General features: G+C 42.7%; 1 protein-coding gene across 1 annotated transcript in view; it reads right to left on the reverse strand.

Annotated features, from left to right (window-relative positions):
- Positions 1–14444, reverse strand: part of LOC134339471 (voltage-dependent P/Q-type calcium channel subunit alpha-1A-like) — a 607837-nt gene that overhangs the window by 81641 nt on the left and 511752 nt on the right. The window contains exons 36-38 of the mRNA XM_063036009.1: positions 13534–13631; positions 10553–10703; positions 7781–7908 (exon numbers count right to left, since the gene is read on the reverse strand). Of these exons, the coding sequence (XP_062892079.1) occupies positions 7781–7908; positions 10553–10703; positions 13534–13631 (377 nt within the window). The remainder of the gene's footprint in view (positions 1–7780; positions 7909–10552; positions 10704–13533; positions 13632–14444) is intronic.

Below are 14444 nucleotides of genomic sequence, written 5' to 3' on the forward strand. Positions count from 1 at the left end.
CTAGACTGCACACCATCATGAAGCAAACAAAATGAAGATGAATTTCTGTGGGCAGCCGTATTTGAATAATATGTTAAAATATATTATTCTTGCATTTGTGGAAAGTGATAGCCTATGGTTAAGGGTTCATTTTCAAAAGTTTATTTAGAATCATATTTCAACTGCAATGTTTATTCTGCTTACCACACTGCAGGGAGGAGAACATGAGGGTGGTCTTAGAGGATGCAGTCAGGAATTGAGAAGTTCAGTTATGAGGCTCAATTTAATGCTCTTCAGAACAACAATGGCTGAGAGGAGATTTAACCAAGAGGCTTTGAAGTTTCAGGAAGCCAGAGAGAATTAACAGGAAGGTCCTGTGAGGCTTGGTCAGTTATGTTCCACAGATTAAAGGTTACTGGAGAAGAAAGTGGATTTAAAAAAAAAACTATATTGTGCATCTAGAATTTATTGTCAGAGGGTAGCAGAAGCAGAAGCTACAACTACATTTGAAATACACTTGATGTGCTGGAACCTACAATGCAACATCCAGCAAATGTTCCCAATGGTTGTTATTTAGCCAACATGAACGTAATGGGCCGAGAGGCTTCCCATGCATTAGCAACTGATTGCCATTACCAATGGATCTTCAAGTAGACTTGTGGTATCATCACACTTAATTGATAACAGTCCCCAAGCTGCAGAGCAAATTGTAGCACAAGGTATGCTGAATTCTGGGAAGTATAGCTTTTGGAATAAAAATGCTAACAAACCAGCCAATCAATTATTTAAAGTTGCAGAGAATTGTAAAGGTTTCACTAGCCTAATTCAACTTTGACAAATGGCTATTTTAATTTAAATTGTGTGGCTTGTAGAGTTAGTAAACATCTTTAAACAGGACTGATTAACCATTTAATCAAGTTAGCTTTACTTACTGGGTGAGGGGGGCATGGTGGTGGAGAGGGAAGCCTTCAGAGTGAGAAGGTGAATAGAATCAATAGAATAAACAAGAATTGTGCTTCATAATAGGGACCATTATAGGTCAGCATACACAGGGATGATGGAATGATACACAAGGAGCAGATTATTGGAAGAGTAAGCAAGACCATTGCGGATGCAGTGGAATGGTTAAGCCTGCATGTTCCTTTGTACTGCAGTGAAGTAACCCTGTAGTTCAAACCCATTCAAATGAGACTATACCTGGATACTGCACTCAGTTTTGGTCCCCTCACCCAAAAAAGCACTGTGGGTATATGTAAAAAAAAATGGCTAAACATTTGGTCTGTATTTCTTGAAGTTTTGAAAAATGAGAGGTGACATTATTTCAAACTTGTAAGATCCTAGGGAACTTGACAGGGTGGATGTTAAAATATTTTCATTTGCAGGATAGTCTTCAACAAGGTCCTAGTTACAAGACGTGGGGCTGGTTAACTGAAACTGAGATGCACAGAAATGTGATCTCTGTGGGTGGCCAATCTCTGGAATATCCTGGCTTCAGAAGATGATGGTCAGATCATTAGATAGTGGATCATCTTCTTCATGTGCCTTCTGCGTTACACACTTGGGCAATCATGGCTCTCCACATTGAACGATCCCTCGCAGCGTCAATGATATCTCACACACTTAGATCTGTTACTTCTTTCACAGTATCCATATATTTTCTTCTTTGCCTTCCTCTTCCGCGTTTCCCAGGCATACGGCCTTGTAATGTAAGGCATTTTATTTCTCCCTTTCTGATGACATGGCCCAGGAATTTGTTTCCTCTCATTTAATGTTCTCATTAAAGATCTTTTTGTATGGGCACGTTGGAGAACCGTCTCATTAGTTACCCTATCTCTGTATGATATTTTCAGCATTCTTCTAAGAAACCACATTTCTGTTGCTTCTAAGTTTCTTTGGAGTTCTGGTGTTAAATAGTCCATGTTTCGGAAGCATACAGCACGATTGACCAGATACAACATTTTAGTAGCCTAAGCCTTGTTGTCATAGAAATGTGTCTGTTGGTAAAAATGGGTTTCATTTTTTGGAAGTTGGTTTTGGCAATGGCAATGCTTTTTATTTCTACTTTACTTCTAGCATCTTGTGATATAAAACTGCCAAGGTAATTAAAGCTGGTCTTTTGTTCAATCTCTTGGTTACTGATGTACAATTGGCAGTTGGGAGTATCCTGCTGTTTTGATATTACCGTACATTTGGGTTTTTTTTTTACAGTTGATGGTTAGATATTGGATATTGACAAATATTTGAAAGATTGAGGAAGTGAGGGTTATAAGAAACTGGCACAGCAGAGATCAGCTATGATATTGAATGGTGCGCCAGATTTGAGGGGCCTGGTGGTCTACTCCTGCTTCTATTTTCTTGTGGTACAGAAACACAGGCAGGAGATTATGATAATGAGAAAAGAATCAGTCCCAACACCGACCCCTGCGGAACATCACTAGTCACCAGCAGCCAATCAGAAAAGGCTCTCTTTATTTCCACTTTTTGCCTCCCGCCTGTCAGCCAATCTTATGTTCATGCTAGTATCTTTCTTGTAATACCATGGGCTCCTACCTTGTTAAGCAGCATATGTGGCACCTTGTCAAAGGCTTTCTGAAAGTCCAAGTATACAACATCCACTGACTCTCCTTTGTCTATCCTGCTTGTCACTTCCTCAAAGAATTCCAACAAATTTGTCAGGCAAGATTTCCCTTCAGGAAACCATGTTGATTTTGGCTTACTTACCTTCAAGTAACCCAAAACTTCATCCTTAATAGTGGACTCCAACATCTTACCAACCACTGAAGTCAGGCTAGTTTATAATTTGCTTTCCTCTGCCTCCCTCCCTTAAAGAGTGGAGTGACATTTGCAATTTTCCAGTCCTCCAGAATCATTCCAGAATCTAGTGATACTTGGATGATTAATACTTATGCCTCTATAATCTCTTCACCTACCTCTTTCAGACCCCTGGGGTGTAGCCCCTCTGGTCTAGATGATTTATCTACCTTCAGAACTTTCAGCTTCCCAAGCATTTCTTATTAGTAACAGTAACTAAAGTACACTCACTTCTGTCCCCTGTTGCCCTCAAATTTCTGGCACACTGTTAGTGTCTTCCTCAGTGAAGACTGACACAATACCTGTTAAGTTCATCCACCATTTCTACGTCCCTCATTATTACCTCTTCAGTGTCATTTCTTCAGTGGCCTCATACCCAATTTCGCCTCTTTTTCTGTTCATATATCTGAAACATTTTTGGTATCCTCTTTTACCTTCCTTCATATTCCATCTTTTCTTTCCTTATGGCCTTTTTAATTGCCTTCTGTTGGTTGTTAAAAACTTCCTAATCCTTTAACTTCCATGAATTTTTTGCTATATTATATGCCTTCCCTTTTGCTTTTATGCTGACTTCCTTTGTCAGCCACGGTTGTGTTACCCTCCCTTTAGAATACTTCTTCATCTCTAGGTTGTATCATAATATCTTACAAATTGCTTCTGTAAACTCCAACCATTGCTGATTTGCCGTCATCTCTGCTAGTGTCCCCTTCCAATCAACTTTGGCCAGCCCCTCTTTCATGCCATTGTAGTGCCACTGTACCCCACTGTAATACTGACCCATCTGATTATAACTTCTCCCTCTCAAACTACAGGATGAATTCTATCATATTATGCTCACTGCCTCAGTTCACTAATCAAATCTGTTCCCAAATTTAGAACAGAGATGAGGAGGAATATCTTTAGCCAGAGGATGATGAATCTGGAATTCATTGCTGTGGAGGACAAATCACTGGGTATGTTTTAAGTGGAGGCTAATAGGTTCTTGATTAGTAAGGGTGGCAAAGCTTATGGGGAGAAGTCAGGAGAGTGGGTTTAGAAGCAAAATAAATCAGCCATGATTGAATAGCAGAGCAGACTCAATGGGCTGGATGGCCTAATTCTGCTCCTATGTCTTATGGTCTTATGGTTTTAATATTGATGTGGCAGTTCAACCAGTGAGTACCAGAAGGCTTGTACAATATTGGGAGGCAGTCTGTATTTCAGCTAGTATGTCATCACCTACATTTTCCAATTGTCATGATTCAGTGGCTCAGGCCAGGGCAGTGTCTGGGGCCGGCCTTGTTTCTGTGACATTCTGATGAGACACCAATATAGTTTTGTAACATCTCAAAGTCACGATAAGCCTTGACAACACAATGCAACTTTAAATTTATGTATTATGAATTTAAGCTGTTTCCAGCACAGAGCTTGTGAAGAGATTTTTTTGTTTTTGTTTTTGTTAAAATGAAACAGTCTCCCAGAAGGCATATGACGAAGAAACAACAGCAGGTTTGACACACAACGTCAGATACTGGTGGACAAGGACGAGACCCCAGCAAAGAACTGCAGGTGCATCACGAATAAGGTAAGAAGGGAAGCTTTTATCTCAAATGCAAAACCATTTATAATTCAGTCCACTGATAAGTCTGGAGAAGGCAAGAGGGAATTTTGTCAAAAAAAACCTTGCATTGTCAAATTGATTTTCATGATTCAACCATTGATCAATTTCTTTCTCTGCTAGTTCACACAATAAGGCAGATGCACTGCATTTGTATATCTACCAGTTTCCAAAGTTTGGGTCCACTGGCTCTAACGATTATGGAAATGGGGTAGGATTGCAGCTGTTACTCGATCATATGTTTAGCACAAGCAAATAAGGAAGGCTTATATTTTACTCAAATTTACTCAACACTGATTTCTTCTAATTCTTGATAACTCTTTGGTTTTAAACCTCCATCCTGTGTCTCTCCTCTGCCAAAATAATAATTCCTTTTTACACCAGGAGGAAATGAATTGAATGATCTCTCTCCCTCTCTCTAGAGCATTTGGTGCGAGCAGCTGGTTGGAATTTAAATCTATCATGAGCCCCATATGCCTACAGCAGGCAATGTTCACAATGACAACTAGATGAATTGCCAAAGCAGCTAGAACTGTGGAATCAGAACCACTGTTTGGGGAGGCAGCAGAGGAAATTCACAAGGATCAAAGAGCTAAATGCTATAGATGCTGGAAATCTGAAAAAAATACAAAAGTACTCATGCAGAATCTGTAGAGGGAGGAATAAAATGAATACTTCATGTCAAAGACCAGTTATTAGTGCCCAGTGTAGTTGTAAACTGAACATGTTTTAAACTGCGGAGAAAGGAGAGGGGTGGAGAGAGGGTAGTGAAGGCTTGTTAACTACAGCTTATCTGATCTGTTATGTGATTCTCTCCCCACAGATGTTGGCTAACCTGTTGAGTATTTCTAAAGATACAAAGATCCAACACACATTTTTTCTCTCTCTGTCACAAGAGTCATAAAGCACAGTTACAAAACTCAAGTATATCAACCCCGACTGGCCAAACAAAACAGTTACGGAAATAGCAATCAAGAATCCTTCTATATCTGTATGTGATGGTATTCCTGAGTCTCCACCAGGACTTGCATGGCCGACAGTAGTGAAAATCAAGAGGAAGCTACTGGCAAGATGAAGGAAGACCTGAACACCATCAAGACCACCACCTAAATGTCAGTGGTAAGTAAGTAAGCAAGCACAGATACAAATCTTTTGGCTGACCATCAATCAACTGTCTATATTAATCCATAAACTAGGACTTGATCCATATGCCTTGGCAATTCAAATGCTTATCTAAATACTTCCTACATGTGAAAGTACCCACTTCCATTCTCCTCAGGCAGTGTGTTACACATTCCAACCATACTCTGGGAGAAAAAGATTCTCAGATCCTCAGATCCCTTCTCCACCTCTCACCCCTTACCCTAATATTATGTCCCCTAAGTTTTGACTCCTGTTATAGGAAAAGGTTTCTTACAGTTTTACAGTTTACAAATCAGCTGTGATTTATAAATCTTCACTACTCTCTCTGCAACTTAAAGCATGTTCAATTTCTAATTGTTCCCAATTCTAATGAAAGGACTTTGACCTGAAGTGTTAACTTCACAGATGGTGCCTGACCTGCTGAGTTTTTTTCAGTTTTTATTGGAGATAGAAGGATGTCACTAAGGATGGGGAAGTTACTTGGGGAACAGACTGTTCAAACTGTGATTGTTTTCTTTGGAGCCGAGGATGTGGAGAAAGAATTGACTGGTTTAGACAGAATGGAAGATGAAGGCCCATTTCCATGGCAGAACTCAATCAACACCCAGACGGCTTAAATTCATGGTAATTCTAGAAAAAGTACTTTCACTCCCTGTTGGAGGCAGCAACTCTCATCATATTTCAAAAGAGCACTTCAGGCCTTGTTTAATTTGCAAGACTGCAGACCAAGAGCTGGGAAGTGGCAGGAGACTCAATGCCACCTTTAGTGGCAATGTGACTTGAGGGGTCAAACAGAAAATGGACTGTTTCCTCGGTTTCTACTCATTCCACAATCTATTTTATACTAGATGTGGTTGCAAAGTAAACATTGACAGATTTATTCTATAGTTTGTCTCTTTTCTGGACACATGGAGAGGGCTTTGTTATTATTCCTTTCACTCATCCAGACACGTCCTCCTCCACGGTGGAGATAGTGGCTCCTATCTGAGTAGTGCTGGTCTTTCCATGTTTCCTTCTCTGAACTAAAATGAAGATAAACCAATTGGCATTGTGCTCTAGACACGTGTCCATCTGGGGATGTTGGTTCTCTCATTCATCCCATTACCAGAAGGTGAAGGGACAACCCACCAGAAGCTAATTGGCTGAATGGCCTTATTGTGCGCTATACTGTTATGTGTTCTAAGATTTACGAATGTGTTGGACATCGAATTATAGAGCTGTAAGCAGAGAAAATAGGCCCTTCAGTCCAACCTGTCCATGCCGACCATGTCTGGCACTGGAAAATTAAATCACCAGTTTTCATAACCAGTCCTGGCCACCTCCTGAGTCTTCAGCTATCGTAACTGCCCAGAATAGTTAAGCAAGGGCAGCATGGTGCTTGTTCAAAGAAAACACAGTGCACCAATGGAGGGAGATATTGTACCTTTGGAAGCAACATTTTCATTAATCCTAAGACTTTGCACACACAGAATACACTTGCTCCCTGGGACCTCATCAACATCAATGCTGCAGCACTGCATTAAGTGGGATTGTTGATTGAGAATAGGAGCAAGTGTTCTGACAGGAGGGAGATGAGTTCATGAAATAGGGTTCTCTAGCGGTCTGTTGAAAATGTTTAAGGAAGTGTCTGAAGTTTTTTTAAGTTTATCGAGTGGACTGTGTTCTACCATAAACTGGCAGCACCTTCTGAAAGGGAGAGCAGGGAGACTGCAGAGAGTATACTTACTGCGTTCCACTGCACAGTACGTGCAGACCCGCTCAACCACGGAACTTGTGAGGCTAGAACAGATTTTTAAGGAAAATATCTTATCAAGAAAAGTGTTGCTCAAGCCACCTGCAGTTTAAGGCCTGGAATGCCAAAATTCTCATCCAACTCACCTGATCATTTGCAAGATTCCTGGATAGTGAAGGGGTGGGGACAGAGAGATCTCACCCTCTTCAAGGAGGGAGTCTTTGAACAACCTTGTGGGCCAAGGGGTCTTTTCCTGTGCTGTACTGTTCTATGATCTATGAAAAAGCACTTTTAACCAGGTACTCAAGAAGGCGCTGCAGATTGCTAGAGCCACTCGCCTACAATCGCATCACTCGGATCTGAGCTGGGGACACTACAGACTGTTCAACAACTCCCAAATAGGTGCTGGGTATGAAGATAAACTGCTTCTGGCACATCTGTCTATGTGGCTTGCTATTTCTGTTCCCATCTCCTAGAATCCTACACCAGAAGTAAACTTGCTTCAGACTCAGACTTACCGGGCAGCTGGGTCGTATTCAGCCCAGACCCTGACATACTCATCCAGGTGATGGGGGCCCAGGATGGACGAGTCCCTTGTCAAATATTCAAAGTTGTCCATGATGACAGCAACAAAAAGGTTCAACATCTGATGTAGGAAACAGCAAAAAAAAAAGCACAAAACTTCATTTTAAACACAAGAGATTCTGCAGATGCTGGAAATCTTGAGCGATACACACAATGCTGGAGAAACTCAGTAAGTCGGGCAGCATCTATGGAGGAAAAGAATCAATTTGGCATTTTGGATCCAAAACATCAACTATTTATTCTTCTCCATAGATGATGCCTGAATTGCTGAGTTCCTCTAGTATTTTGTGTGTGTTGTTCAAATCTTTAATTTTTTTCCCTGTACTGCACTTCCTCCGTAAATATAACGCTGCATGTTTTTCTGTTTACTTCCTCAATGTGGGATGATCTGGATGGCACACAAGCAAAAGTTTTTCACTGCATCTCAGTACCTGTAACAATAATTAACCAATACTAACCGAAGGACTGTCAGTACTTTAATGAGTTACTTCAAAGCCAAGTGTAAAAGGTGGGGCAGCGAGAAGCCTGGCTCTGATCCAGGCCCCTAGTGCTGTCTATGTGGAGCCTGCATGTTCCTTCTGTGACTATATGGGTCTCTCCATGGTCCTCCAATTTCCTCCCACATCCCAAAGGTGTGCTGGTGGGCTAACCGTTCACTGTCAATTGACGTTAGAGGAACTAAGACAAAAGAATGAAAAGGGAGTTGATGGGCATGTGGGGGAGGGGGGAAGGGAGGGGGTAACACAGACATAATGAGTTTCTGGAATGGGGCTGATTTGAGTGTTCTGATGGGAGCTGATAGGGACCTAATGGGCTGAATGGCCCCCTACTGTGTCATAATATACTCAGTGGCAACTTTATTGGGTACTTCCTGTGGCCACTGAGTGTATGTTTGTGGTTTTCTGCTGCTGTAGTCCATACACTTCAAGGTTCATTTCAGAGATGTTCTTTTGCACAGTTGTAACATGTGGTTATTTGAGTTACTGTCACCTTTCTGTCAGATTGAACCAGTCTGGCCATCCTTCTCTGACCTCTCTCATTAACAAGGTGTTTTTGATCCCTTAACCATGTGGCCAAGTGGTTAAGGTGTTCGTCTAGTGATCTGAAGGTTGCCAGTTCGAGCCTCAGCTGTGGCAGCGTGTTTGTGTCCTTGAGCAAGGCACTTAATCACACATTGCTCTAGTCTGTGTGAGGAGTGGCGCCCCACACAGACTTCCAATCTGCGCCTTGTAAGGCATGAAAATGCCCGACGCAGGCCTCTCATGGTCTGAGTCAAAATCCCCTCCCCCTTCGGTCCCAGAACTGACACTCACTGGCTTTTGCTTTTGTTATTCACACCATTCTTTGTAAACACTAGAGTCTGTTATGCATGAAAATACCAGGAGGTCAGCAGTTTGTGAGATACTTGGGTCTATGGGTTGTGTGTTGAAGTCCCCCTCCAGTGACTGGAGCATTAAGATCTAAGCTGACACAATGCCACACTGAGGAGGGGTTGTACTGTTGCTGATGCTATCCCTTGGAAGAGATGTGAAACCCAGGCCTTGTGTGGTCTCTCAGGTGAATGTAGATGATCCCATTTCACTATTTCAGAAAAGAAGGCCGCAGGTTCTCCCTGGTGTTTGGGCCGACACCCAGTGCTCAATCAATATCACTGAAATAGATGGTCTGTCCCTGATCACACTGCCGTTTGGGGGCTGGAATCTTCATGTGCACAAAATGGCTGCGGGCTTTCCTCAACTGCAACAGTGGCAGTACTTGAAAGGATTCCATATTCTTTTGAAGGGGCATAAAACCCAAAGTGGAAATGTAATATTTACGGTTGAAAAAAATCAAGGTGAATGAAAATGTCAAGAAAATTGTGTAATTTCTTTTGGAAAATGGGAACTGATGCAGAGAAACATGGCGGCAATCACTTTTGTTAGCTCTGTAGGTCCAAGGTAGAAATTGAGAGGATAAGAAACCAATGGAAAGGCACAAAGGGTGCAGAACCTAAGATGAAATTGAATGACAGATTTTCTGTATGTCATGGAGCATGGAGACAGGCCCTTCATCTCTGCACTGACCCACTTTATACTCTGTCCAATAACCTCAGAATCTATTCCATACCTACACACTCTTGGGGAAATTTACACCAGCCAACCAACCTACAAGCCTTCAAGTCTTTAGGATGCAGGAGGAAACAGGAGTACCCAAAGGAACCCCCCCACAGTAACAGAGCAAACACACAAACTGTATACAGGCAGCATTGGGCATCAGTATTAAATCCAACTTGGTGGAAACAATTCTACTAGCTCTACCACTCTGCTAAACTTGCACATATTTTGAGTGGTGGCTATGAAGTCAGCCACATTATATAAAACTCTTGATTTATATGTTTATAAAATTTTAATTTTTATCTAACTGTGTAACCCAGGCTATGCTGCATCTGTTAATGGGCATGATCCAATTTGTGATGAACATAGGAGCAGCAACGTGCTCTGCTTCCAATCTGAGCCAAACCACCTCTCTTTATAGAGCCTGGTGATCCCGGATACAGCTGGAGCCATCGTGCCCATGTCCAGTTTAGTGAGGGCACCCAGTCCGCAGCTTCCCAGAACTCTTAGTCTCAAGCAATCCGCAGACTCGGAGTAGCCCAGATTACAGACATGTATCAGCACATCTCCAAATTTAGATATTGGGGCAGACATGTATATGGAAGTACTTACCAGGAAAGAGCAGAGAAAAATAAAGGAGACAAAGTAGAAATAGGCAAATTCGTTGCCACACTCGTTCCCTACAATGCCAGATCGAGGGTCGCATGGTTTGCCACCTAAGCATGATAACATGATGCTGTGCCACGCCTCTCCTGTCGCACTCCTGAAACACATGGAGATATGTTAACTCCTACTGGTCTTTCCTTCCAGTTGGGTGGGTATATATATCACACATACATGCGTACATACACTCACACTCACACACTCCTGAACAAATCTGAACATTTCTACCCAGAAAGAACTTCAAACAGTTTACTCCTCAGATTTGATTGTGACTTGGGGATTTTGTAATCAAACTGCAGGATGTGTAGGAGGATCCTGATGAAGGTTATTGGTCTGAAATGTCGACTGTTTATTCGCCTCTATAGCTGACTGCGCTGCTGAGTTCTTCCAGCATTTTGTGTGTGATGCTCAAGATTTCCAGCATCTGCAGAATCTCTTGTAGACGAGGTATTTCTTCACCCAGAGGGTGAAGATGGTCTGGCACTGGCAGCCTGAATGGGTGGATGGATGCAGAAACGCTCACCAAATTTAAAAGGTGGACCACAAGTGGCAACAAAAGGCACCTGTGCAGCTTAATACTCTTCCTAGCACACTGTCCGCGGCATTCTGGGTTATCGAACATCGAGATCTTGTGAGGGTGCGTTTTAAAAGTGTTGCTGGAGAAACTCAGAGGGTCAGGTGGCATCTGTGGAGGGAAATGGACAGAGGATGTTTTGAGTATAGACCCTTCATCTGGACTGCAGACAAGTCCAGATGAGAAGTCTCGACCCAAAACACTGATTGTCACCATTTCCCTCCACAGATGCAGCTTGACATGCTGAGTTCCTCCAGAGGTTTGTATTTTACTACAGATTCCAACATCTACAGTCCCTGGTGAATCTACATTTTGGATGTGGTGTGGGCTTGTGTTGGGTAGAAAGATCCACCTCACCTTGAGTGAAAAATAATCCCTTCTCAGCTGTCATCTACACATATTTCACAAGCTTCCAAAACTGTAACCAAGTCCTGGAATAAACAATTTAAAGTCCTGCTGGGTTAGAACATCTACCCATGCAGCAATACCTGCTGTGAACTCACTCATGGATCATTGGGTAAATATAGTGTGTAGCATCACAGAAATGCAAACACAAACAAGGGGAAATCCAAGAAACACACACAAAATGCTGGAGGAACGCAGCAGGCCTGACAGCATCTGTGGAAGAGTAAACAGTCAACGTTTTGGGCTGAGACTCTTCATCAGGACTGGAGAAACAAGATGAGAAGTCAGAGTAAGAAGGTGGGGCAGGGGGAGGGGTAGGGAAAAATGCAAGGTGGTAGGTAATAGGTGAAACTGGGAGAGGGGGAGGGGTGAGGTAAAGAGCTGGGAAGTCGATTGGTGAAAGAGATAGAGGGCTGGAGAAGGGGAATCTGATAGGAGGGGTGAGAAGGCCATGTAAGAAAGGGAAGAAGGAGCACCAAAGGGATGTGATGGACAGGTAAGGAAATAAGGTGAGAGATGGAAATGGGAATACAAGCATCCATTTATGCTTCTAACATTCCCATTAATTCTCCCCCTCACTAGGGGCAAATTACATCAGTCAATTAACCAACCAACCAACCTGCATGCCTTTGGAATGTGGGAGGAAACCAGAGCACCCAGGGGAAATACAGATAGTCACAGGGAGAACGTGCAAATCCCACACAGTGTTGGGATTAACCGTGTCGCTGGAGCTGTGCAGTAATGTCTCTGCTAATCGCACCACTGTGCTGCCCTGCTGTGTTAGATCAGTAACTCTCTTCCTCTGTCTCTGGCCAGGGTTAGTAGAGAAAGTTCCTTTAGTTCCAGGCAAGTGATTCACTAACACTTACTGGTGGCTCAGGCAGTTCTCAGTGTGATCCACAGTTGCTTCTGAGTTGGGGAGGTTCTTCACCCATTCCAAACAGGTCTCAGCTATCACACTATGTGGTACTGAGGAATTGTCACACTGCTACAGGTGCTGTGTTCTAGGTCAGTTATTAAGCCAAGACCCTGTCTGCTGTCAAAAGGATTTAAAGGGTTCCACAGTGCACTGTTCTGACCACGACCTACTGTATGTTCAGTCTTCTACCACTGCAGGCCAATAGCACACTACTGTGTGTGGGAACTTGATTTATGCATATTTGATATTACATTTCCTACATCACACCAGAGACTACTATAGTTCCAAATTACTTTATTGACTGTGAAATATTTGGTGCTCCTACAGAAATGTAAGTTGTCCTTCTTTCAACCTTTGAACTGTGATGCACCCCACCACATCGTACACATGTCCCCCAATTATAAATTGTCTGTTTCAGGCAAAATAGGTAGTGCTGCTGCCTCAGAGCTCCAAGAGTCTGGGTTCAATCCTAATCTCTGCTACCGTCCATCTGGAGGTTGCACATTCCGGTTTGGATTTTCCTTGGCTGCACCCATATCCCAAAGATGTGCAAGTTGGTAGATTAATCAGCAGTGTAGTGGATGAATGGGAAATTGAGGAAGGAGGTGAGAAAGAACAGGCAACGGAATTGGGGAAATGAGATCACTGTAAGAGCTGCAATGCACTCAATGGGTCAAATGCCCTCCTATGTCATGGGAACACAAGGGAACACCTACCCCTATCACCTCCATTACCAGCCCTCCATTTCAAGCTAGAAATGAATGTTAAAAGTGGAGAGGTTTGTATTCACTGGGATCGGGGGATTCCCAACCTTTTTTATGCCATGGACCTCCATCGTTAACTGAGGAGGAAAATAGACCCCAGGTTGGAACACCTGGCTGGGAAGCATGTTAATGCTTTGTGTCTGTGAGTCACCAGAGTCTTGGACAGGAGGGGTAAATGCTGGAGAGAAAGCTGGTGACCAGAGAAACATTCAGGCATCAGAAAAAAGCAAGAGAAAGACAAATAATTAATCAAGTTACTGCTACACACCGGAAAAGAAGGATCAAGGCCTGGAGGAATGTCCTGAAGTTGTTGTGATGGTTGATCTCACTATCTTCATCATCGTCCACAGCAATATTTCCAAACACCTACAAAATCAAACAACAGCCTAAGATTTTGAACACCTCATTAGATTCTAAGACTGGGACGTCTTTCCATAGCAGGAGAAAGAGGAAAGAAAAGTTCTGCCAGCAGGACACAGCGCTGGATTATCACACACCTATACCCAACAGAGAGTGACTCTCCACACAGTGAGGCTAGAAGAGAACAGAGTCGGCACTGAACCTCAGACCCTCAGACCCACTGTTACTCAACGGGATAAAGACTGCAAGTCTTCAATATTTTAGGTTCGAGAGAGAGTAATGGCTGGTTGCAAGCTGGGGTTGTAAGTGAAAGGAAGATGAGTAGATATGTTCTGGTTAGTTGTGCAGGGATACATGATGGAGAATGGGATTCAGTCTGGTGATATGTGAAGTAATGAGCCTGGGAAAGCAAGAAAACAATATCCATCAATTGGTAGGATATTGTAGAGGAACAGAGAGAATGTATTGTATGCAGATCCTTGAAGACAGCAGGACAGATAGATAAGGGAGGTTAAGAAAATGTGTGCGTGAAATTCATGCTCAAATTGTACCAAACATTAGTTGGGCCACAGCACCATATTCTACAGGAATTTAAGGCTGTTTGCCTTTAAGTCACAATTGTTTCTAACTCAGTGGTGCAAGTAAGTCTATCTCTGTAGCCCTAACCCATCACTTCTGGGAAGCTTGGTGACTGATCATTGCTGAACGGGAAAGATGGGTCAGGGGAGGAGTAGGTGAAGTTGGCTGTGCTGTTACATGGTCAATTTTGCCCCAGTGTCCAGTGATATCTACTATGAGTGGCTACAATGGAAGCCATGA

Source organism: Mobula hypostoma, chromosome 29 (assembly GCF_963921235.1).
Source record: "Mobula hypostoma chromosome 29, sMobHyp1.1, whole genome shotgun sequence".
Lineage (NCBI taxonomy): Eukaryota > Metazoa > Chordata > Chondrichthyes > Myliobatiformes > Myliobatidae > Mobula > Mobula hypostoma.